General features: G+C 40.3%; 3 protein-coding genes across 3 annotated transcripts; all 3 read right to left on the bottom strand.

Annotated features, from left to right (window-relative positions):
* LOC128379041 (transcription factor MafG) lies at positions 1-11,862 on the bottom strand. The gene is made up of 3 exons (XM_053338650.1): positions 11,737-11,862; positions 1,205-1,277; positions 1-1,111 (listed from the first exon to the last, which is right to left on the bottom strand). Exons 2-3 carry the CDS (start codon positions 1,238-1,240, stop codon positions 659-661), a joined length of 489 nt encoding a protein of 162 aa, XP_053194625.1. The 5' UTR covers positions 1,241-1,277; positions 11,737-11,862; the 3' UTR covers positions 1-658.
* A 1,332-nt stretch (positions 11,863-13,194) lies between these two features.
* On the bottom strand, positions 13,195-17,619 carry pycr1a (pyrroline-5-carboxylate reductase 1a). The gene is made up of 8 exons (XM_053338651.1): positions 17,541-17,619; positions 17,213-17,284; positions 17,017-17,087; positions 16,669-16,848; positions 15,697-15,918; positions 15,495-15,587; positions 14,231-14,394; positions 13,195-13,910 (listed from the first exon to the last, which is right to left on the bottom strand). The coding sequence occupies exons 2-8, from the start codon at positions 17,277-17,279 to the stop codon at positions 13,742-13,744; spliced, it is 966 nt and encodes a 321-aa protein (XP_053194626.1). The 5' UTR covers positions 17,280-17,284; positions 17,541-17,619; the 3' UTR covers positions 13,195-13,741.
* Positions 17,620-19,969: 2,350 nt separating this feature from the next.
* On the bottom strand, positions 19,970-20,881 carry LOC128379104 (myeloid-associated differentiation marker-like protein 2). Its single transcript, XM_053338728.1, has one exon. It carries the CDS (start codon positions 20,879-20,881, stop codon positions 19,970-19,972), a length of 912 nt encoding a protein of 303 aa, XP_053194703.1.
* Positions 20,882-24,626: the final 3,745 nt, after the last annotated feature.

Below are 24,626 nucleotides of genomic sequence, written 5' to 3'. Positions count from 1 at the left end.
ATGTGTTATTTACCCTCATATCAGTCAGTGCATAATAACAAGCAAAGGGGTTCAATGTGGGATAAGTGCTGGCTCTTTCTTTTCTTGTTCTCGTGTTTATTATCTAATAGTTTTAGGTTTACTGGTTGTGATCAGTTGTGAGTATACAAACAAACCAATTTCTTAGGACGGAAAATACTTAAGAGCTTAGTCTTAAAGAAAACAGATGCATCACATACAGTACCTTATCAAGAAACCAACAACCTATTAACAGTCTGACTTGATGCCATGAACCATTAGTCTCAGTAATTAGAAACAAAAACAAAACATTTATTCTATTCTATTTTAGCTACCCAATATTGCCATCTTGAATATCTGTTACCACAGCTGGCTTTTTAAATCAAACGTTTCAGTATTGCCAATGTGTCACCATTCTTTGATAACCAACTGTGATGTTTTAAAAATCACACAATTCGATTACCTGTGCCACCATGAAGCACAACATGCCTGTTGACAGGTACAGACTGCTGCGTTGTACTTCAAGAGTGAATTGGGGGAAGCGTATTGTTAGTGTTAGTGCCATGGGGTGAAACTGAGAATTTACACGGCCAATCCTGTGCCATGTTACAATGCACTGACTAGTTTAGTCTTGAAAATCTTCATCCCATCCTCTCTGCTACTACGACCTAGCCTCCGTTTTGGATTTGACGATGGTGATGACACTGGTGGCAGCTACTTTACCAGGGATGAGGGGCCCTATGACGGAGGCCATAGGTCCCCTGGATGAGGTGACAGGGTTGCGGGCCACAGTCCTGGCAAAGCTCTGGAGGGCCTCATACTTTGAACGCAGAGCGTCTAGCTCCACCTTCATGCTGGCATTCTCTGTGGCCAGCTTGTCCACTTCCTGTTGCAGCTGAGCCTTTTGCTTCTCCAGCTCCTCTTTCTGGGTGACACGCTTCACCCGGCAGCTGGCAGCGTAGCCCCGGTTCTTCAGGGTACGCCGTCGCTGCTTCAGCTGCAGGATTTCCTCCTTCGTCAGGCCCCGTAGATGCTGGTTCAGCTCCCGCACTGACATGGTCACCAGCTCGTCATCTGTCAGGCTGGTGCCATTTTCCCCTGGCTCCCGCTTCACCTGCGGATGTGGAGTTAGTTAGTGTGGATAAAATATGAACATGGCATACTTCACATTTGGACAAACTTAGTTCTGTGTCTACAAGTTATCTACCTTTAAGGCCTTGTTTCCCTTGTTTGTGGTAGTCATGCCACGAGAGCCGCGTCCACCTGTACTGCTGGTTGATCTGTGAAAAGAAAAAAATACCAGAATATTAAAAAAAACAAAAAACAAACATAACACCAGAAAAAGCTTAGAGGAGCTTTTAAAAGAAGAAATCCCATGAAATACATAAGAATATATTTTCTAACATAGAAGATACTGCATGGCTAAGTACTTCAATTACAAAAAAATGGGTCAAAGGACTTTAGACTTCCTTGTAAGTTATACCAAGCTTATTCAGCGAGTGGCACCTGGTTTATTACTGCACCTGTCACTATGGACAAATTACTCAGTGGTATGCTTTTCCCCCCACTAACATAGATTGGGCTGATTAAGACCAGGCAATACAATCCAGTGGCAAGTGTTTCAAAGATCTCTCACTTGAATCCTGCACTGCATTTTAAAAAGGGGAGCAGCGAATCACAAGGAGCACGACATTTAGTTGGCTGGTAGCAATTCACGACCACAATTTCTTGGAAAACAAATCTCAAGAGAAGTCGTTTCTGTTAAGTGCCTCTCAAAGCATAAACAGCAGAGGAGCCCAGCCTTTACTGTACACACACCCTCAGCTAAACTACACTCTAAAAAAAAGGGACATAGGGCAGGCTTTCATCTACTGTATGAGCTCTCCAGTCTAGACAGTCTAGATTTGGCTGGTCTGCAGCTATAATCCCATAAATCAATGAAAAAAGGATATGTTGTAACTACTGCAGAGCCTCAGCTAACATCCACAATAACAGGGCTGCAATGCAGTTTATTCTGTCATGTCAGTACTGAGGGAACACCAAGAGAAGCTGTGCAGGCGAGAAATCTAACCTACTGGTGTTAAGACAGACAGAAGGTTGGGTGCCTTCCACCGTGTGAGCTTTGTCACAGGATAAGTACATGCACGCACACGCGCACACATACACACACACACACGGTTGTGGCCCTGGGTGCTTTACACTACACACAGTAAATGCTGTGTCAGCGACACAGGCACCCACCACAGTCAGCCCAGCCAGCACATTGCCTCGGTAAGCTGATTTACAGAGCCCAGTAGAGTGTGTTTGCACTGAGCACATAAACAAATGCATGTGGGCTTTTACAACTTTTTAGCATCAAAACGCACAAAACAGAAGAAAAAAAGAACTACTGTCAGTGCATGTGTTTATAGCCTACACGCCCACTAAGATAGTCATCATGTATATGTATGATGTGTTCAGAGAAGCTCAGTGAGGGAAGGAGGAAAAAAAAAAAAAGAAAGAAGAAGAAACAGATGAGTCGTAGCTCTGAAGTGCACTAAGATGGCCAGGATATTTCCATGGCAACAAAAGGGTGCTACAGGTGGACTGGTCACCTGAGCCAAACAGGGAGAGACAGACGCTTGTTAAAAATGACCTGAATACGACACTATCACACAGGCTGGGGGACATAACATGAGGTCAGATTGTGACTTGCATTCTTGATGCTTTCACTTCAAAAAAAAAAGTCCTCTGGCTCCTCATAAAACTGCAATGTTTCTCTATGTTGCAGATGCCCGTATAAAAAACGCCTTTCACGTTCTGTGGAGGACTTTTTAAATGTGATACTTTCATCCCTGTTGGGCTGGCTATGAATAGCTGACTGATAGTAACACCTACCTTTCACTGGCCTTTGTGGTGACTCATTTCCAGTAAGCATTTGGACCACAGATGCAAAACATAATGGGATAATGGTCTGCCTGATGAAGCACAGATAATGGACAAATAGACAGGAAAGTACTCTACTAATAGCTACTGCGATCAGAGTAGGAGAAAAAAAAAAGGGCTGCTTCTTCCAAATTTCATGTAAGCCTATCATTTTCCCCTCAGTAGCCTAGACCCAACATTGTTCATAAACCAGTTGGAATCTTGAAAATGCAGGGAGAGATGGCACATTATCCAGGTTGAGGAGGCGTATTCTGTCACACAGCTGTGTGTAGGGTAACATAGTAGGCATGGCTTGGCACAATGAAAGCTCACCATATGACACTGTGGAAGGACTGCGCTCAGGCTGCAACCCTCCAGCACAGGCTGCTGCCAACAGACGGCTACCAATGACAGGGCATGGCAGCACAACACAGACAAGGTCCAATGCACAGCTGCTCCCTTCCACTACCAGGCATGTCATACCTCACAGAGACAAAGAGGCATGCTCACCCAGACACACAAAGAGGCGAGGAAAAAAGAAAAACACACCTATAATTTCACACAAAAAAAAATGTGACGGGGAAATTTTAGACTTCCTGCACAGATTTGATTACAATTGAATACCCTTGCGTTTGACAAGTTCACTCTGTTCAGTCGTAACTAAGGACAACAACCAACTGTCTTCCTTGCATGCATCTAATACTTATTATTATTTCAAGTCTTTTTTTTTGGTGTGTGCCCAGGGAGAAAAAACGTGGCTTGGAGCAGCACAGGGGCAGCGGAGGTAGGGAGCAAGCGCGGGGGACACAGACGTCTTTTGTAGGTGCTTGCTGAATTTTTATGAATTGCCTGGAAGAACGCTGACAAATCAGAGCTGATTGCTTGTGGAGGAGAGACATCACACCCACAGGAAATAGAAAACGCTGAGTGTGGTCACCCGGAGAAAGGGAAGGAGGGGATGGTGAGAGAGACGGACAAGAGAGAGGAAGAGCGAGAGGGAAAGAGAGGGCGAGAAGAAAAGGAAGAAAGAAAGAAAGAAAGAAAGAGAGAGCGAGAGAGTGAGAGAGCAAATAGCCTTGTTAAAAATGCAAACTCAACACATTTAGAGGAGCTTGAGAAGAACAGGTTGAGGGAGAAAAAAAAAAATATACTGATCTCAGCAAGGACCAAAACCAAGGTGCCAATTAGGAAGTTGTGAAGTTGAACTAACACGACGAGAGCAACCCAGCCAACCTTCAAAAGCTGTCTGTGTTCATCTAAATCTATAGAGAGCAGTTCGCAAAGGTGGGGTTGGCTTAGGTTAAGGCTTTGGGGGGAGGGGGGGTGGGGGGTGTGTGTGTGTGGACTCTGGTGGGATAAATGCTGATGTGACATGATAGGTCAGGCCTTGAGCCCGTGTCATGCTTTAATGATCTCATCCCCTCCACAGGATCCCTCCAGGGGGGCTGCCAAGGATGGACACCATTAGCTGGGGGACCCTTTGTTGAGGGGGAACCGAGGCTACAGCATCCACATACACACACACACACACACACACACACACACTGCGTCCCCTGATGAATATTTATCACTGTCGTCAACTGCCTAAGGTGGGGGTGGGAGACGTGGGGGGTTGGGGGGGTGGCAGGCTGAATAAAGATGCTCAGGAGGTGATTCTTCAAGGATACATCCAAAGCTCTTCCATCAACGGCTGTCTCAAAATGGCGGTGGGCTGGTGGGGGCGGCGAGGGAGGGGGGGGTGGATTTCTGGTACTGGAGGTGGCACGCATGGTGGTTCAGGGCTGCAGGGGAGAGCCAGCTCCACTTGACAGCAGTGTAACAAGATTATCAGGGCCATAAGAGCAAACAAAAACCCCAGCAACCTGCCTCAGAATCCAGATTACGACAGCGCCTGCTCTCTGAATACTAAACATTGCTGGGGAGGGCTTCACTGAGACATGAGAGTGGATTGCATATCGCGTAACTGATCACACGCACATGTATCCACACAGAGAGGCAGATTACCAAAACCACACGAGCACATATAACAATTTAACTTGTCATGATCAATTCTTGAAAAGAAGCGTCCGAGTACTTGGCATCAGCAGCTTGCTAATGAAGTGAATAAAACTAGACAGTGGAGGTGCATGCTGATGAAAGACTGTTTTCAGGAAAGCTCAGGCAGCATCCAAACAATAGCAACTCAGTTCTGTGAAACTAGCAGCTGAATAACATCTCACACCAAACAATGCAATTCATTCCAAAAGAGAAGACACACACTGTGGCTCATTTTGCTCTTATGCCTCCTTGAAATTTCTTTACTCTGCTGTGACCAGTCCAGACTTGTAAAAAAAAAAAAAAAAAAAAAAAGGGTCTGTGCAGCCACAAGGAGAGACATGGGGGGCTGTATCCCTAAAGTAAACTAGCGCTATAAGATGATGGAGTAGGTTTAGCTTCCATTTCAACTCATTGTCTATCCAAAACCTGCACATGTCAGAAGATTAACACAACACAAAAGAAGAGACCTGGATGTGAAGCCAGTATGATCACCTATTCAGTTTCCCTGATCAATAATGAATGAGGCTTGTAGCCCTCTCGCTCCATTATCATGGACTTTCCACAGGAAATAGAAGATTGATGAGCATGAAGATACTAAAAAGCACATGATGAGATAAGTGTGTGAAAAACTAAAAATGTCAGCACTTTCCCCCATTACGCTATGCCTCCTTAATTTGTACTTTGTGCTTATTTGTTGTCTTGTCCACTCTCTGTTCTCCAGAGTTAAGATGCTTAATGCAGCCTGCCAACGTTTTCATCCTGTACGCCATAAATATCCATTCTCAACACTTCATGCCTGATCAGAGCCACTACTTTTATTCCCTCCCTTCCAATTCTGAGTTGAAATGATCGCCTCGATATTCAGATCTAATCATTCCTCCCTTCAGCTGAGTGAAGTCAATTATCAAGCAAGCTGCATGCGTCGGGCGCCATTTAACTGCAAATTAAAAATCAGACTCCTCTGATAGCTCTGGAAGAGTTACTGGCAGACTGGTGTAAACTTGTGTATAAAGACAACAGTGTGCAAGTGTGTGTGTGTGTGTGTGTGTGTGTGTGTGTGTGTGTGTGTAAGAAAGGTATGATGGGAAGAGGGGAGGGAAGCTATTAACTACTAAGTATTCAGAGCGTGAAATAAGAGTGACAAAAAGAGGGAGAGGGGAAATCATTCAGCAGCTTTCAGAGGGAAATGCGATATGCTTGTAGTAGAGGGGAAATACTAAGCCAATACTTTTGACCAGAGGAGGTTTAGGGCAACGCCAAAACAGCAGCTAATCAAAATCTTATACCAGCCTTTTGGAAACACTGACCCTTAGAATAAATACAGTGTGACTATAACTAAAGGGTTAAATGGTTGTTAGTAACAGTCTGTATATCTTCCTGATATTGCTCTGGTCTGCAGGAGTAGTCGTGCTGAATGAACAGACGGAGGTTTAAAACTACATTCAACAGAAAAGCGCTTTAATCAAGGTTAATGGAAATCAGTAGAGAAAAAAAAAAAGAAAAAAAAAGATCTCACGGGGGAAAGCTGAGGTTGATATTTCATCCAAGAATTTTGTAACTCTTGATATGTGTCCTTTTATCCACTTAAATTAAGGTTTGAAAGAAGAGGAATATATTGCCACCTGCTGCATAATACAGCAAAAGAGAAAAGTTGCTTATTTATCAGATCTTAGGTCAAATTAGCTCTGGTAGACTACACCTGCATTTTTTAACTAAGACCAGAATAGATGGTAACACATAACATCCTTGACCTTTTGAAAACTTGCAATGTTTCATTTAGAGAAATGTATTTAAAGATTCTACCAGTCAACATAAAGACATGTTCCTCAATTATTGGATTGGCATTTTCATTTTAAGTGGTAAAATGCTAAATAAGTACAATAGACTCTTAACTTCAGAATTTAAATCAAATTGATTTTAGCTTGTTATTCTTCATTCACTGAATATGGTAATTCAAAGACTTTCATGCTTGTTAAAATATTGCAATATTGTCAAGACATCTGCTGATTTTTTTAAAAATATATTTGATATTAATCTAAAGTGTGTATTTCTGAATACAATAAATATTGAAACATAATCTGTAATATGTAGTCTTCTGGTGCACAATTTTGTTAATTTTTCAAAACTAAATATTCATTCCCCCTACAGGTTTGCAGACATGAATTTAACACTGTCTATTTCAGACCATAACGCACCATGATAGACTCTGGCTCTATAAAAGTCACATTTGGAATCTAGTAGGTTATAGCATGCAGAGGAGCATGTGGCACATTTATGTCTGGAATCTGCATCCAGTTCATGTGGTTTAAAGAGAAAACATGAATCATCACCCTCAAGGGATTTCAGATTTTCTTAAGTCACTGATAATGTGAGGCTTATTAAAAGGGACTTGGGTTAGAGACTGGTTTGCATTAGCCAATGTTTCAATACAGAATCTATTTCCAAGCTCAGTAGCTGCTGTTTACTGTTGGAGCTGCTCTGTTGGTACAGGCAAGAGAAGAGACTTCATTGGCCTTCCACTGAATCTGCCTGGAGGACTTGATTAAACAGGAAGAGAATAGCTCTTGATACTTCGGCCTTGCACTGGCAGAGGAAGTAAGGGTTGCAGGCAACCCACACACTGGCAAAATATCCAGGAGCTTTACTACTCTGGTTGCATACATATTAAATGCATTTTGCATTGACCTTACAGCTACAACACAGCCTTTGTAGCACACAGGCTAAGCTAGAGCAGTTCAACACATTGTAATGTAATAAGTGAAATTGTAGTGGGAAAAAAATCACATATTTGACTCTGGAGTCTGTTAAACTGAAACACCACTCTGTGATAAACCCATTAAATAAACAAAGCTAAGCAACATAACCACAAACAAAAACTAATTTATTATCACTTTGTTTCACAAAGCTCTTTGATTCAAATGCAGTCATTTAGCAAAGTGATTACCTGAAAGTAACAAAGATGCTAATTTCTATTAATAACACTGCCACCACTCAGTTCAAATTATGCCAAATGATTGATGATGTCTGCCTACAGGATATTTGAGGGAGCCTCACACTCAACATGATTATCCTAATAAATAAATAAATTACGTCACTCCAGAATACAGTTTGAATTCATAAGCATGCATTTCATTTTAACTCAAGTCTACCTCTGCGGATCACTGCAATATTTAGAGTTCTCAATGTCATTGTTTTCTCATTCCTTCAAATATTTTACATTGAACTAAAGCCTAAAGTACTCAAACTAATTACATACCTCAAGAGCGTACAAGAGGCCAAAAGATTTTCACCATTTTACAAGAGTAAGATCACAGGTTTGATCCCCACAGCAGCCAGGATTTCCATCCATCCTTGAGCAATATATTGAACACCCACCTCCTCACTCTGTGTACCACAGGAAGGAACATCAGCTAAATAATAAATAACTGATTGACTGAAAGAAATGCAGTTTCTATTAGTTTTATTTTTGTCAGTTTGTAAATAAATAAGTCACATGTATAAAATGAGATTGTTGTCATACTGGTGCCAGGTAAATATTAATGGACAGTGTACGCCAACATACTCTGCACTCATTTGGGTAAAACATCTTCATTTTGCATTCCTCTACAAACAATCTTTCACCATTTTACCAAGAACTTTTACAGGCAGCATTTAAGGCAGCCCAATGATCTGCATGAGCTCCTTTCCAATGTGGGTTATAGACTGCTTATCTTAGAACAAGGTCTTACTATCTTTAACCTCCTTAGAAAATTTTACACATATCCAGCAGCCCAAGTCAGATCAGAACATAGTGAGAACGGTCTAATTTCTTCACCTTTATCATAACTCAAAATAACAAATCTGCATCATTCATTAGTTTCAGTTTGACTTGTATAGGGACAGCTAAATCACTTTTCAATGTCAGTTTACCACTGATATGTGTCACACATAAATCAGCCAAGATAAAAGTAGGTTACATGAAAAACAGCAGCCGGCGAGAGGCTCTACACTTTATGCTCTCCATGTTCTGTCCGATATTGGTTCATCTAAGACATGAACACACACACACACACACACACACACGTACACACACACACACACACACAGGGCGATAATGAACATGCCAAGTCTAACTCAAGTTCCAAATAGAAATTCATCAAACACACTTGCTACTCTGTCTGGATGAAAGTATTACTTTGAGAAGTGGAGCAGGCATATCGCAATGCTAAGCAATCATAATCCACAGTACACTTGCAAGAGGTTTCATCATCAACATTCCCTCCCTATTGCAAAAACGAAAAAAAAAAAAAAAACTATATTGATCTTTTTCTCCCTTGCTTCCAGGCATTCCCATTTCCCTGTGCAGCTTAAGCAGCACTTTTGTGGACAAATCCCACATTTGTGTTCCTTTCTGGAGGCTATTAATTGTCCTGAATAGGCGTAACTACTCCCAAGGCACAGCTGTGTTGGCCATACAGAGGTGTTGGTGGACAGACTGTACTCTATGCAGTGTAAAGTCTTGCCTCGTGTTTCATCAACCTTACATATTCCCTTCCACCCTCCATGTCCTGCCCATTCTGAGCAACGCCACTAGGTATGAGTTGTGCATTTGGTACACCTCTATGGTATCCAGGCTTATTTTATCTTGGATACCTCAATGTAAGAGGTGATAAATCTCAGAGCTGATCTCCACCACTCCCTGTCTCCATGCACACACCATTGCGAGCCCCATCGGGTTCTTATATGGACCCTCATCTGTTCTTGTTACCTGCAGAAAAAGGCAGAGATGGGCATTACGCTTTATTGCAAAGCCGGGGCTTGTGATGTAGCGTTGGCCTGTCTGCTAAACACACTTCAATGCCCTGCTCGCATGAACAGAGATGATGAAATAAGTTGGATATCTGCGCAAGAATGGGCAACTTCTATCTGTTTAGCCCTGCCTATATATGCTCAACAGTTTCCAAGGTGACTTTTCAAATTGCACAGAGATTCTCCATGGATAATTCATTACCTGCCCGCCATAAGCGTGCACTCTAATGGGCTGCAAATTTCATCATGTCACACACACACACACACAGGGAAACAAGAGCATCTGCCAACCCAAAATAAGAGAAATGAAGTGTTAAACTGCATCAAATAATGTCATAAGCAAGCTGGCTCCCAGTCGCTTTCAGAATACAATTTAATAACAAAACCAAAAAAGGCATTTACAGCATGTCACACACACACACACACACACACACACACCAAAACACATATATCCTAGACTTGCATTTTATTTCAAATACTCCTTAATAAGATTTTTAACTTCCTATACCTTCTATAATTACACATGACCCAATTTAAACAACCACTCATTGCAGGACTCCATTATAACAGGCATAATATATTGCTTATCATGCATTTTTCTATAATGGATTTGACATCGCAGTTGACACCTAAGCACTTGGTCTAAATGTAGGCTACTCACACCCCGTTTGTTGATGTACATCATTGACAACACTGCAATAAAATGCACATTCTCAACTGAATGTAGATGAGGCTATTGATACATGCATGATGGTCATCACTTGATGCTCATGGCTTGATGACTGACTTGGACGACAGATGAGCACCATTTCGATCCATGTACTTAATAACGGCGGCTTGGTGATAAACATCGACCCTTATCCACCGAGCAGACCTTTGTCCGGTGGTGCCATATTTCGGGGTGGATTCTGAGGATGTCTAAATAGCCTACATCATTGTGATGATTCAGCATGATAAAAATACCGCTGTTTGTTTGTTGGCTCTGATAATAAATACTGGTTAAAAGCCGGCAGGACGGCTGCTTTGATCTGCACTGCCATTGTTACAATTTAACTAGTGGTTAAATGAATTGTCACTTCAGGCAAACCAATTCAATACGAAACGATGATATGGAAGCATTTGCCTTAGAAAAAAAAAAGATGAAAACCATGCATGCATTTGAAGCTGCACAAAAAGCACCGCACGTTGCTGAGATTCAACAATCACATTCATATTTAACAGGAATGTCATAAGAAAATAATATATGATTATGTAGATATATATAATGCAACCAACCTGATCCCGCTAAACCCGCTGCCTCGGCTTGCTCCTTTTTCACAACGAGGTGATGAAGCAGCAGGTTTGAACAGCAAGAAAGCGCATGAGTTGACAAACCACCGAGAAGCGCTGTGACACAGTGGGCAAGAGACGCCAAACTAGTTATCCTAAAAGCAGCCTAGTTACACAGCTCGGACATGCCACGACTCCTGTCTGCAACCTCTCAACGCCTGCTTGTGAAAGTGGCAAACAACTCCCCCGCCTACAAAACAAGCAAGCGAGGAAATCCCCGTGCTCAGCCTTCCTTACTATAACTGTAGCAGTACAGCACCATGAGCACGTCCTCAACTAGGGAGAAGAAAAAAAAAATCACCTATTCACGCGCGAAACGATTGGCAGTCGCGCTACACCAAAACCCAAAATCTGAATGGCATATTTTTATCCGCAGCTCACGAGCGTGTACAAAAGATTAGCTGCCATCTCAGCATAGTAGGAGCCCGACGATTGTCATTTCACACCTACTACACTAAAGCATTTCCGGAAGTAGCTTTCACAATACCAAAAACGCACATGCGCGACTAAATGGGACACTCTTCGTTTGAAAAACCAATTGTGGTGTAAATCCGGTTAACTTGACTCACACGGAGACATATCAGAGGCTAGGTGGCTAACGCGTGAAGCTAGCCGCGGCCAGCTTGTCAGGCATGCACACTCAGCATAACAACACCGACACTGTTTAGTTTACGGACCCACCTGACTTAAAATGACGCTCTATGTAGCTGTGGCTGTCAATGTCCTCTCCTCACACCAACACGCGGAGGAACAACCATGAGAGGCACCGTAGTATTTATTTTATTACGCTGACAGAGGCGACAGCGCTGCTCTCCCAAATGCCAGCTCGTGCTCTCCTTGTTGATCCCTTTCTCTTGTATCGGAGCCAGACGTCATCGTGTTTGGTCACGTGCCTTCATTCATGAAGTAAAGAAACATTTTAACCAAAAATACATACTGCACCCCTGCTACATGTATCAGTATTGGGAAGTTACTAGTTACATGTAACGGCTTTATGTGATTTAATTACAAAATAAATGTAACTGTTACAGTTAATGAGAGAAAAATGTTGATGATTACAAAGGGGATTACATCTGAAGTCAGACCTTTAAAATTTTGCTCAGGAGGGGTTTTTCCTCATTTTTTAAATATTCAACATGTAACTGAATACATACATACATTTTTTTTTTAATTCTTTGAAATCAATATTTTTAATATTTTGTAAATAAATCTTGACATGGGCTTAAATGGTGTCACAGTAGCCTACCAATTAAGCCCATGCCAGATTTTTGACTTTTTCATAAAATATCTCCATTTTATATTCCAAAATATAAAAGAAATGATCTCCCTAACAAATCATGTCAGTATCCATGAAAAACACCCAAAGTTAGATTTTGGTGAGCTTAATGGGTAGACTTACCCTAACAGTTGAAAACATGTGTTAGAAAATGAGAAAGTAATCAAATGCAATAAGTTACATTACTTTGATTAAGTAATTGACATAGTTACATTACTTATTACATTTTAAATAGTGTAACTAGTAATCTATAACCTATTACATTTCCAAAGTAACCTTCCCAACCCTGACATTAATACTTCATAAAGTTCTACCGGGGATTTAGTGTTGCTATCCGACTGCTTGCTGCTTGTTGCACTGACAAAAATTAACCGCATCCACACTGTCTTTTGAATATTTAATAACACCAGTTTTGACAACTTCCAGTTTCATTGCTTTATAAAATAGAGTCACCAGCCACTGCATTAGGTACACCTGGGCAATCTAATTCAATCCAATAAAACTCTTCCAAAAATTCTACTTTTTTCAAATTTATACATTTTCACTTTTTGTTGATATTGTCAAAAAAGTGATAATTTTACTTTAAGTTGATCATTGAGGTTGTACTAAGTGGTGGTGGTGCACCGGGGTGAATTATATTGAATGGTGTTCCAATTATTTTGCCCCCCTCATGTATGTTAATATAGTGGACAAAATATTAGGAACACCATTCAATATAATGCACCCTAATACACCAACGCCACCCACTATGACCTCAATAATAAACATAACGTAGAATTACCACCTTTCTGACAGTGTTAACAAAAACTGAAAATGTATAAATTTCATAAACATAGAATTTAAAACAGAGTTGTTGTACTGGATTAGATTAGATTGCACAGGTGTACCTAATGAAGAGACCAGTGAGTGCATATCCTTTGGCATTGTGTGTAAGAAAAGTTTAAGTAGGAAAATATTTGAATGAAAACATCATTTCAGACTGCATAAATAGGCTACCATATCCAGAAAACCATAACATTACTACAGCCCAATGGATTGCTTTGCCTACTAACATCAGAAAGAACCAACTAAAATAAGATCCCTGAAACCAAATTCACCAGATATGGAAATTATCATTCTATCTCAAAGTGTAATAACTGACCATCAGGAGTGACAAGATAGGAATGAGATCACAGCTTGAAAGGAGGAAGAACTGCCTGGCAGAGGAGAGGCATTTAATAAAACATTTCTTATACAGTTTTTTCTGATGTTAGGTTTCATCACATTTTTTTTCTAGATGGCAATCCACTAGGTTGTCTCATCTTTCAACAATCATCAGGCAGTAGTGGTTTGTCAACAGGATTTACAGCATCCTTAGTGATGTGACAGGTTGCATTGCAATGCATCGTTTCCCAGCGTGATGAAAAAGGATCAGTTCTTTTTCGTTTTTGGATTGCTGTTGTTGAAGACACTGATCCCACGACTTCTACCTCCAACGGCGTCCACTGTCACTCCTGGCTGCTGCAGCACTTTGTCCAGAGTTGTCTTCTTTATAGCAGCTGGGGAAATTTTCTCTTGGTCTGCCAAAAACTGAAGTTCCCTTTTTAAAAAGAAAGGCAGGGACACACAGACATTTATAATATAGTATGTAACATACATAGCACAATATACTGTAGTTTATTGTTGTAATAGTGTTTTTATCCTTTTGTTATTAGCAACCATGAAAGGGAATTTCTCAATTTAAAATGATTTACATGTGGCTCCATCTGCTGTCTGAATTGTAAACTTCAAAAGAAATATATCACCCATAGGCTATTTAAGTAAGACAATCAACTTAAAAGCATTTCTTGTGTGTCTGTCCTTATGACAGGAAATATGATTTGTTGCTTTGTTTGTCTCACATTGGTCTTATCAAATTACCTCGTACGAACACAGGAGGCCTCTACAGCGTTGATGAGGAGGCTGCGAAAGCCACCACTCTCCATGACATGAAGGGCATGAATGGTGGCGCCCCCTGGTGAGCAGACATTGTCCTTGAGCTGCCCGGGGTGCTGCTCTGAGTCTAACAACATTCGAGCTGCCCCCTTTGAAGAAACACAAAGGGAGATCCACGTTAGACCAACAAAGCACGGATTATATAAACACAGCCTGTATCTTTTATCCAGCTATTGTATATCCAGACTATCCCCACCAAGACAGACTGCAGGTCACACTTGGCAGAGCTCTATATGGTTTTGTATGTCTTACAGGGAAAGTGCACATTAATCAACATCTGAATGAAATTGTGCCAGCGTGAGAAAAGACGTGCATATCCTTTTCAGAATGTTATAATGACCCTATCTGCCAGATAAGCAAGACGTAAAGGATATGGCTGATGATTTTCTTTTTTTTATCTTCTTTCTGTCTGATGTTTCCTATTGTCATCAAAATCTTGTGAAGAGCCAAACCGACAATGATTTGATCCTACTAACAAGTACTGTGTGTGTATCCACAGTCTGATATATGGTGTCCCTTTGTGTTGTAGACCTCCATTTTTGTCCAAAAACATGTCAATATGCCACACCGTTGCATCTCTGAGTGACATCTTTCCAAAAATGTATCTCCATGTCAGGGAGAGTCCACCACACATGCACAAGGACTCTTTTCAGTAAACAACTGTGAGTTTTAATGCTTGATGTATGCTGATCAGACACTGATCCAGACATTGTATATTTCTCAAATACATTTAATGCAAAGTCAAGACTACTTAGCGCAACAAGCTAGCCGAGCAGTGTCAACAGACCTGGGTCCTTGTGCAGGCCTCTTCCTAACATGGAAATACTCTTTGAACAGTGAAATCTCGATGCTGTTATTGGAACCTTTTTCTAAAACATCTCAAATAACCACATTCTTTGGTGTTCCAATGCAGCGGTGTGGCTCATGTGTGTTTTTAATCATTTTCACGGAGGTCTGTGGCACAAAGGAATAAGACACATGATGCTTTGAATACACAGAATATTTGTAAGTAGGATTGACTGATTGATGGTTTGGCTCTGCATATGAGGTTTGTTGACAAAAAGACAAACAAAGAAAAATCTCCAGCCTTGTCCTGTAAAAAAAAAATCAATTCAAGAAATATAACACATACAATGCAGAAAACACATACAAGTTACACATACATTTATATTACAGATAACTTTCATACCAGCAGGGCCTGGGCTCCGAGGCGTACAGCCAGCCTCCTGGGTAGACCCATTTTCACTCCACCATCAGCAAGTGCATCTACAGCTGTGAACGCCTGTAAGGCCACAATCATCAATAGTTAGGATGATGGAATGAATTAAAACCATCTGAAAGACTTATCTGGTGTATGTGCTACAGGTAAACCAGCACTGCAAAACACTCACATAAGCAGGACCACTGCCACTCAGGCCAGTAACAGCGTCAATCAGGTCCTCTTCTACCTCAGTGCAGTATCCTACACTTGCCATCAGCTGCTCCAGAAGCTTTCCATCCTCCACCTCTGCATGGGTGCCTGTGGCGTACACGGTGGCCCCTTCACGCACCACTACTGGAGTGTTTGTCATGCAGCGCATTACCTTTGGGGTTGTGCGATACTGCTGCAGCTTCTGCAAAGGTTAAATAACAAAGATCTAATGGATTATCTTGAAATCACATTATCTTTGATCACAATCAACAGTTGGGCTGACGGGACCATTTGTATTTTAATTTTAACTTTAAATCTAAAACCATAATGGATCAATTTTTAGTTTAGTGCATTTGCTTAAGTGTGTAACTACAAATAGCTTTTCTACGATTGCACAATATATTTGAGTCTTTATTGAAGGGCAAATGCCTGGGTGTTTCAAGTCTAAACAGCAAACCCGCATTATGTTAAAGAATGTGACTTTTGCCGGAGGGTCTGCTGATTTCAGACCACAAACATATTTTGAAAGTCTTCTGTTAAAGTTCAGTGTTCCTGAAAAGAAGCTGATCCTACTTAATAAAAGTTAAGTTTTGCAAGCATTATCAATCATCTAGACCTGGGAAATCCTTGTCTATGTGTTATTGAAGTGAAACTAGAGATCATCTGAGGTTTTTAATTATAGTAATGTCCTACACTTACTCACGTTCCCTGGTCCTAAACTCTGGATTACAGATGTAATTGAATCTACTTGAGTAAACAAACAATGAATGGATGGATACATAATGGGCATTTCTATTTTCATTACTTATGATTTCCTCTCAGACACTGTCACATACTTACACATTTAATATGCATTAATTGTCTTACTCAAAATTGTGTTATAAGATTGAGTTTAAAAAATCTTGTGATATTTCATATCAGCAGCATGTACAGTCAGGGGTCTCTTACTTGCCTTTTCTATGGAGCTGATGGTGACACCTGCAGCACAGGACACAATAAGATGACGATCTTCTATGTCTGATCCAATCTCATCAAGCACAAAAGGAATAATGTGGGGCTTTACAGCCAGGAAGAGTACATCACTCTTGTTCACTGTTTCTTTGTTGCTGGTAGTGAAATTCACACCCAGTTTCTGTAAAGACAAAGTTTTATATTATATAATTTACTTGGAGCAAGCTGGTATGTATTGTTCACTTCTAAAATCAACCTCAAGCATGAATAAAACTTAACCCGAATTAAACACAATCACAGATGGAACATATAGTGTAGTATTGATTTTGATCTCTAATTGTCCACCCACCCGGAGTCCCTGTACTGTGGGGAGATCTGTGTCTGGGGAACTGGCTGTTATTTTGTGGGTGGCAATCACGCCTTGTGAAAATAGAAGGGGGAAAAAAGGTCCGTAAATCATGTCAGTGTCTGATTGCAATCAACACACAACAACACAAATCAAATCGAAACCATGCACACTTGTTGATGTGTGAGTCAAAACTCACCTGCTGCTGTGAAACCTCTCACCAGAGCGTGGGCCAGCTGGCCCGCACCTATGAAGCCCACACTCATTCTACCTACAGACAGTTTGACACGGATGAATCAGTTGTATCTCTAAAAAGATCGATTCGATGCTAAATTCAGTATTAAACATGCATATCGCAACTGGTGCACATGTATGGCCTTTTAGCTCTGGATAAGTTGTGCAGTGGTAGTAAACTCTTACTTCCTTGTTAACCGAGGCAAACGACATTTCTGAAAACATATGGTGACAAGAACCACGTACACAGTGTACATTAATAATTGTACATGTTTACAGATAAACAGACTTACTACTATAAGGAAGATGCCCCTGAGTGGACCGTCTGACTGTCCAAAACAACAACGCTGTCAACGTGGCCCTGCTACCTAGCTCCACTGTACCTGGTGGCAATACATTTGACTGACAAGCGAAGAAACCAATTAACTTTCATGTTTACTCAGTAAGTAACACGTCTGACCAATCACCTGTGTAGTAACTGTAACTTTAGGGCGGGCCCTATTAAGCCGAAATGCCAGTTGCATCAGTTTGTTTGAGGAAGCAAGCACAATGCTAACATCTGCTGGCGAAAAGTTTGAAAGACATGTTAGAGAATTTTACAGCAATGGAGACATGTTGTGCTGACCCAGAAAGTATGTTGGAGTCAACTTGTAGCCTAGTTAAGAGTAAGTAACGCCTTTTTTCTTAAATGCTCCAGAAGAGAGAAAGTCATTTTTCTTGCTCAGTAGTCTATGTTAGCCTAAATAGGCTAATAGCTGTGACAATTATGACAATTTTACTGACATTGGGCAGCATATAATAAGTAATTAATATTTGTAAATACGAAACAACTGTTTGTTTGTTTGTTTGTGTGTTTGTTGTTGGATTTTTTTTTTTTAACGTTTGACAAATTACAAATGCCCAGTTTGTGATGTAATGTGGGTTTTCTGCAATGGTGGAAAGTAACAGAAGTACATTTACTCAAGTAGCCTACAATGTTGAGGCAGTTATACTTTACTTTCCATTGTATTTCCATTGGATGTCACTTTATGCTTCCACTCCACTACCAGAGTGTATTTTCTACTCTGCTACATTTATTGGACAGTTTTAATTACAAAAAACAGTGCGTAGTCGAGGGACACATTTCAGGTTACAGCTCCACTAAAAAGTGATTTTCCCCTCTAAACTTCTCACATGGTTTCATTACAATAAATCTTCAAATGATCCAATATTTCACCAAAAATCAAAGATTAGAGAATAAGTCCAAAAACTGAAAACACATTTGTGTATCAGAACTTTGTTTTTTTCTTTTCTCCTCTCCCATTAATCATCTCACTACCCATCCCTCAGATTTATTTGGCGAGTCTTTGAAAGGGCCCAATCCTTGGTTGAGAACCACTGGACTAAACTAGCTAACTTTATATTAAATAGTTGAAACTGGCTCCACCTCTAGCAGCTACAACAGTAACATGCTGCCTACACACTGATGCTTCAGTATAAATAATCTAATGATGTCATGTTTAATAATATGTCAGTCAGAGGGACAAAATGAGTAGTTTTACTTTAATACTTAAGTACATTTTCCTGGCAACACTTATGTACTTTTACACAAGTAGGATTTTTCATGCAGGACTTTTACTTATACTGGAGTATTCTTACATTGCAGTTGGTACTTTTGCTTAACTAAAGGATCTGAGTACTTCTTCCACCACTGGTTTTCTGTCTTCAGCTGCTCCAATTAGAAACAATTTCATAGAAAATAAGGTCATGTATGAAAACATTAACGTCTAACCTGTCTTCTTGGGGTATACAGGAAAATACAATGAACACATAATAAAAGTTGCACCACATTTTTTGTGCTAACACCAATTCATTAGTTAAGTTGAAAGTTGAGACCAATGTTCACATATCAGTTGAAGCCTGTCATGCAAAGCAAAGAGTACATAAATCAAAGAGCCCCAAAACATACAATTCTGTATTTATTTGAATGGAAAATACCACATAGAAAAAGAAAATATGTTACATGTCCCTAGTAATCATGCGGTTGTCAAAAATGTATCAGATACATTAAACATTCAGTGGACAACAGGAAAAGTCTAATAAACCTGAACTTTTGGCATTACAAATATGATGAGGAATATGATAAATCAATCAAAATACAGCAAAATGGCTGGAGAGCCAAAACTGAAAGCTATGTTCAGTGCACACTGTAAGCTTAATACTACTGTAGGTGTCTCTAGAAACATCATGTTACGAGGCAGTATGAAACAATAAATACATAAGGCATGTTAATTCATAAATAAATTGTTCAGCCTAAGTCTGACTGAAATAATACTGGTGTTATATTCTAAACATTATCACGCACCCCTGTAGGTCTACCATGTATGAGACCACCAGTGCAACTTTGAGAGGTGAGATGTATTTGTTGCTGAGATGGACGTGTTTCCTGAGGACTGATGACCTGCTGAGATCAGCTCATCAGTGCACCTGGCAGACTCTCCCTGGTAGGTCACTGGAGGGCTGGAGAAAGACTTTAGTTTATAGCATTGATCATGGGTAATACTGCCTAGAACAGAGGCTCAATATAAGTTGAATACTGATAATAACAAATGTCACGCAAACATTACACCATTAATTAATAAGGGAATGAGTCCTTTTCAGAGACGTGACTGTGGAGCCCATCTTGGATGTGGCCTCAAACCTTCATCATTTGCCTCTGAGGCTAAAAAGTCTTGGGGCAGGGTCAGACAGCAGAACTGGAGACAAAGCGAATCCTCTGGGAGTAGATGAGATCAACAAAATATAGGATCATGTTGACAATGGTGAACACTGTCACCACCAGTTTACTGTCCCAAGGACAATCTCCACGTGGGCATTTCTCAGGACGAGTAGCAGAGCTGTACTTCTTGTCAAAGCTGAAGATGGACCAGACCAGTGCAGTACTGAGGTAGAGGATCACAGCGAAAAAGGTGTAGATGACCACAAACCGATCAAAGGGAAACCGCAGAGCAGAGGTCCTCCCAGAAACCGTCAGTATAATCACTATCACAGTGACAGAGAAGCACAGGCTGTACACCACCACACAATACTGGGTGGCAATGAAGAGGTTGTACTCGCTGGCATTGGCCAGGGCTCCAAAAATAATGCAGGCCACAAAGGCCTGGACCACCTTGAGTAGACCAGACACAGTTGCCATGTAACCCACCACAGCACCTGGTTTGGCTCGAGTTAGGAACACCTCAGCTCCGTAGGGGAAGCTGCAGACACTGGAAATGACAGTCACAGCAATGCGATAGATTTGGATTTCACAGCCCTCATCAGGGCATTCTGTTTGGAGGAAGTAAACAGGGTAGACCACAGAAGCAGTGATGTACATCAATGTTGCCAGCATGGCAAAGGCCACAGTGAAGTTATCCCAGGAAATGGGCATGCAGCTGTGGAGCCGTGTGATGTCCAGGGTGAACACAACCAACGTGACAGCAAAGCAGAAGCACCACACAAACATGCAGAAATTTCCATAGGTGGCGCTATAGCCCGCACTGTGGGACACAAGGGCTATTATGGTGCAACCAAGTAGCAGCTGGCACATTCGAGCTGCGCCTAAAGGTGACAAAACAGCTTCCTTGTTGAGGTAGTGTCCTCCATGTGAATCCATGGTGCGTGTTGTTTGATACAAACAGCCGTTTATTCCTGCTGAGATTCTTGATGTCCGATTCTCTGTCTTGGCGTCCTTGTGGCCCACTTTTCTCTTTCGTCACAGACCTCACCCTTTCTTTGATCGCCTTTTGTAGATGGTCCTTAATTACAAATGGCTGTAATTTTGTCTAGGCTAGCTTTGTAATTACAGCGGTGTGTCTAAGATCGAGTTACATTTATACGTTATGTAGAATTTTGTACAGTAATTTGTAATAGTAGTAATTATTTAGCTTAAAATAAAAAAAATCTCTTTGCTTTTTAAACCAATGTCAAAAAAGGGATTATTATTACTTGTCTGCACAGGTATATTAACTATGCACATAGAGTCGAATTACAACACTGATATCAGTCCTGCATTTAAAATGCAATAGTTGTTTAAAGAATGTTATCTTGGTCTTACTCAAAACTGTAGCTTATGTCCTCAGAAATGTTGGTTTTCCTTGCTTCAATTTTAATCACCAAGTTGTCCAGTGTCGAAAACGTTCAAAGTGAAATAATGTTCTGTCCAATAAGCCTCTTTAAGTCATATCCAGATCAATCTTCCAACAATAGCCCTCAGTGTCGAACAGGTGGACTGGTTTGTCAGCCAAGTTCCTGCATGTGTAATTTCTTCACCCTTAGCTGCCCGTCAAAGTCACTCAAACTTCTTGTCTCTTGCTCTTTGTCTCGTTGTTTCTGTCTACTTTTGCCTCTCGGGTTTGGTCTCCCAGTCTTTCTTAATCACTCAAACACACCCTCTCTCTCGTGTGTGTGTGTATGTGTGTGTGTGTGTGTGTGTGTGTGCAGTCAGTGGATTTGCAAGGGGTGGTTGCTCAAATGAAAGTTTGTGCCGAGACCAGGGTTACAGGCCTAGCTAGTGCTATAAATAGGGGGTGTATATTCCACAGAGGGGTGGGAAGCTACATGTGGCAGGCAATATGGGAGTCGTATTTCTAGAGAGCACCCAGAGAGGCTGAGTCAGAGCCCCTTTAGTAAGAAACTGGCATTTATACACAGTGTAATGACAGGGAAGAAGGCTAAGACTCCCATTGGAGACAAAAATTACACACAGGTCCACAGGGATAATTACACATGAGCAATGACAGATTTGAGCTATGCATGTGAGAGGGAAGTGAAATGGATTAGTAGTTACTTAAAATACTTCAACCTGTGATATTGGTATGCTGTGATGTTTTATTTTATTTTCAGTTTTCCAGGTGATTCATATGGAAAACTGCTGCCCACAATAGTTTGGTTTGACATAAGGACTGGTGGATAATCTCACAGAGCCAAATAACATAATTTATCTTTTATCATTGTGATTGGCACTATCAAATGGCACAAGCTGACAATGTGGCTTACCTGCAACAACAAAATGAGATGTCCATAAGGGTCTGCAGCTTGTGCAATAGACAATGGCTTCACCAGACATAAAAACGTGGCTGAATGAAGGTCACGGCATAAGATAATGACTATTTGAACAGTGCAGAGAAGACTTGGTGATTATAAAACCATAATTCAGGGCTGGTCAGTTTTGCATCACTAACACACCTTTTATAGAAGCATCAAAAAAGAGGTTTGCTATAGCTCGAATGTGTTCATTCATTTTAATTCATTTTAGATTGGTCAGCCCAAGAGATGATATTTTTAATTCCTTTCCTATTAGTTATATATTATATCAATAAAAACTCAAATATCTCTCAATTCAGTTGACCTACTCTCCTACTACTGTAATTTATTTTCCAATTTTATGGGATTGAACCTGAAGCTGCCAAAATATAAGGTGTTGAAAAACCTTTGACTGTCAGTGTGTGTAAAGTAAATCTCATATCTATTATCAGGTATGTCAAAATGGTGACAAGCTGTGTACGAACCCTGAGGGAGCTACTGACCTTGACACCAAATGGTTTTTGCGTGTACTCTGCTAGGAGTGTGAAGTGGGATTAAGAGTGAATGCTGCAAATACTATAAATATAGATACCTCTACCACTACTCCTACTACTACTAATAATAATGATCATCATCATCGTCATCATCACTATAATCATAATAATTATAACAATACTACTACTACTAATAATAATAATAATAATAATAATGATGATGATAATGATAATGATGATAATAAAAGTATAATCATAGTAATAATAACAAGACTGCAATTGTACCTTGTAGTATATGTAATATGGTGTTTCTTTTAGTTCTAATACAAAGACATGCAATCAACACAAAGAGAAAAAACAGCAATGTATTTACAATTTACAAAGAATCACTTCTCTGTGAAAATAGCACTTATAAATATGATTTACATAACAAAATAAATATGTAAATTACCAATGTAGCTTGCGTTTTTTCTGTTAAAAAATATGTTACAGAATAAAATTACAATTAGTAATACCTTTCCTTCTCTGGTGTGATGCGAAATAGAGGTCCTTTAAAAAACATCATTTATAAAGACATCATTACATACAACATTGTCATTATATTAAAAAGTGATCTCTATTATGAAATATAAGAAGGGAGTTACAATAGTGAACACTTGAAAGAACCTATACAAATACTCAAAAAATATACAATACACAATATTTGTCTCCCTTTAAATGTTGTTGCATTGATCTGAGGATAGCTGAACTACTGAGGTGTCTTAAAATGAATGTGTACCTGACGTGAGGTCCTCTTGTGGTGATGCACCTGGTGAGAAAGAGGTACAGACTGGATGCAATGGCACTCTGGTGTATGTATAGCTACTGATAGTGTCTCCAGGTCCACTTTAGCACCACAGTTGGCCTCGTTAGATTCTTTAACTGGGCATCGTGACATCTTTGCAGCTGTTAAAATGGGAAATATGGCACTCTTATCCCAACACTGTCATGAATGAGAGTTACCTATAGTGATTGTTTTTTTTATCTTAAGTGTTGAGGACTATGTGTCTTTTTGGACTGTATTTCTTAAGGAAATACATCTTTTTGTCTGTTTAAGGCTTCAAATTTATATAACTTAATTTAACCTCTAGATTAGTGTTATATGTGTCATAATACGGACATAATAACAGCTTAAAGTTGCTCATATGTCCCTCTATCACTCTTGCCATTGTTTTAGAGGTAAATACTAAATTTCTTTCAGTCCTCTCCCGTTCCAGTGCTTTTTTCATTTCATCATTTGATGTCGGTTATTGTGTGATGAGATGTAAGTAGAACCCAGCTATGACATAGTTTGAACAAACTTGTACCCTTATATACTCTATAGTGACTACATAACAAAGATAGCATCCTTACGTCATTGTGGCATTTTCTTTTTTCTCTCTTCTTAACAGTGACTATATATAATCTATATGGAAGGATGAAAATAATATAAAAAAACAAAACATCACTGAGCATCCTTAAAACTGGATTACATTCGTGATATCTTTTTTTTCTTTTACAAAGCAAAAGATAATTTAAATTGAGAGTAGCAGAGAGTTGTGCCTTGTCATGGAGGCATTTTGCCCCCTATACTTGTCACCAGTACTGAGTTGTGAGGAAGGGACTGCAGGAAAAATATAAGCCCCTGTATTTGCTTGAGGTTCGTACCAAAAGTAAACAGGAAGTCAGAGGGGAATAGACTAGGTAGAATGGGTTGTGAAGTTGGATGGGTAGTTGGAGGTATTAGGAGTGGGAGAGTGGCCAGAGGGTCCAGCCAACCCTACTCAGGCTTAGCTTGGAGATACTGTGTGTACTTGTGTCCCT

The sequence above is a fragment of the Scomber japonicus genome, chromosome 18 (genome assembly GCF_027409825.1).
Source record: "Scomber japonicus isolate fScoJap1 chromosome 18, fScoJap1.pri, whole genome shotgun sequence".
NCBI lineage: Eukaryota > Metazoa > Chordata > Actinopteri > Scombriformes > Scombridae > Scomber > Scomber japonicus.
The sequence above is the reverse complement of the archived record's forward strand: the minus strand, read 5'-3'. Positions and strand labels throughout refer to the sequence as shown.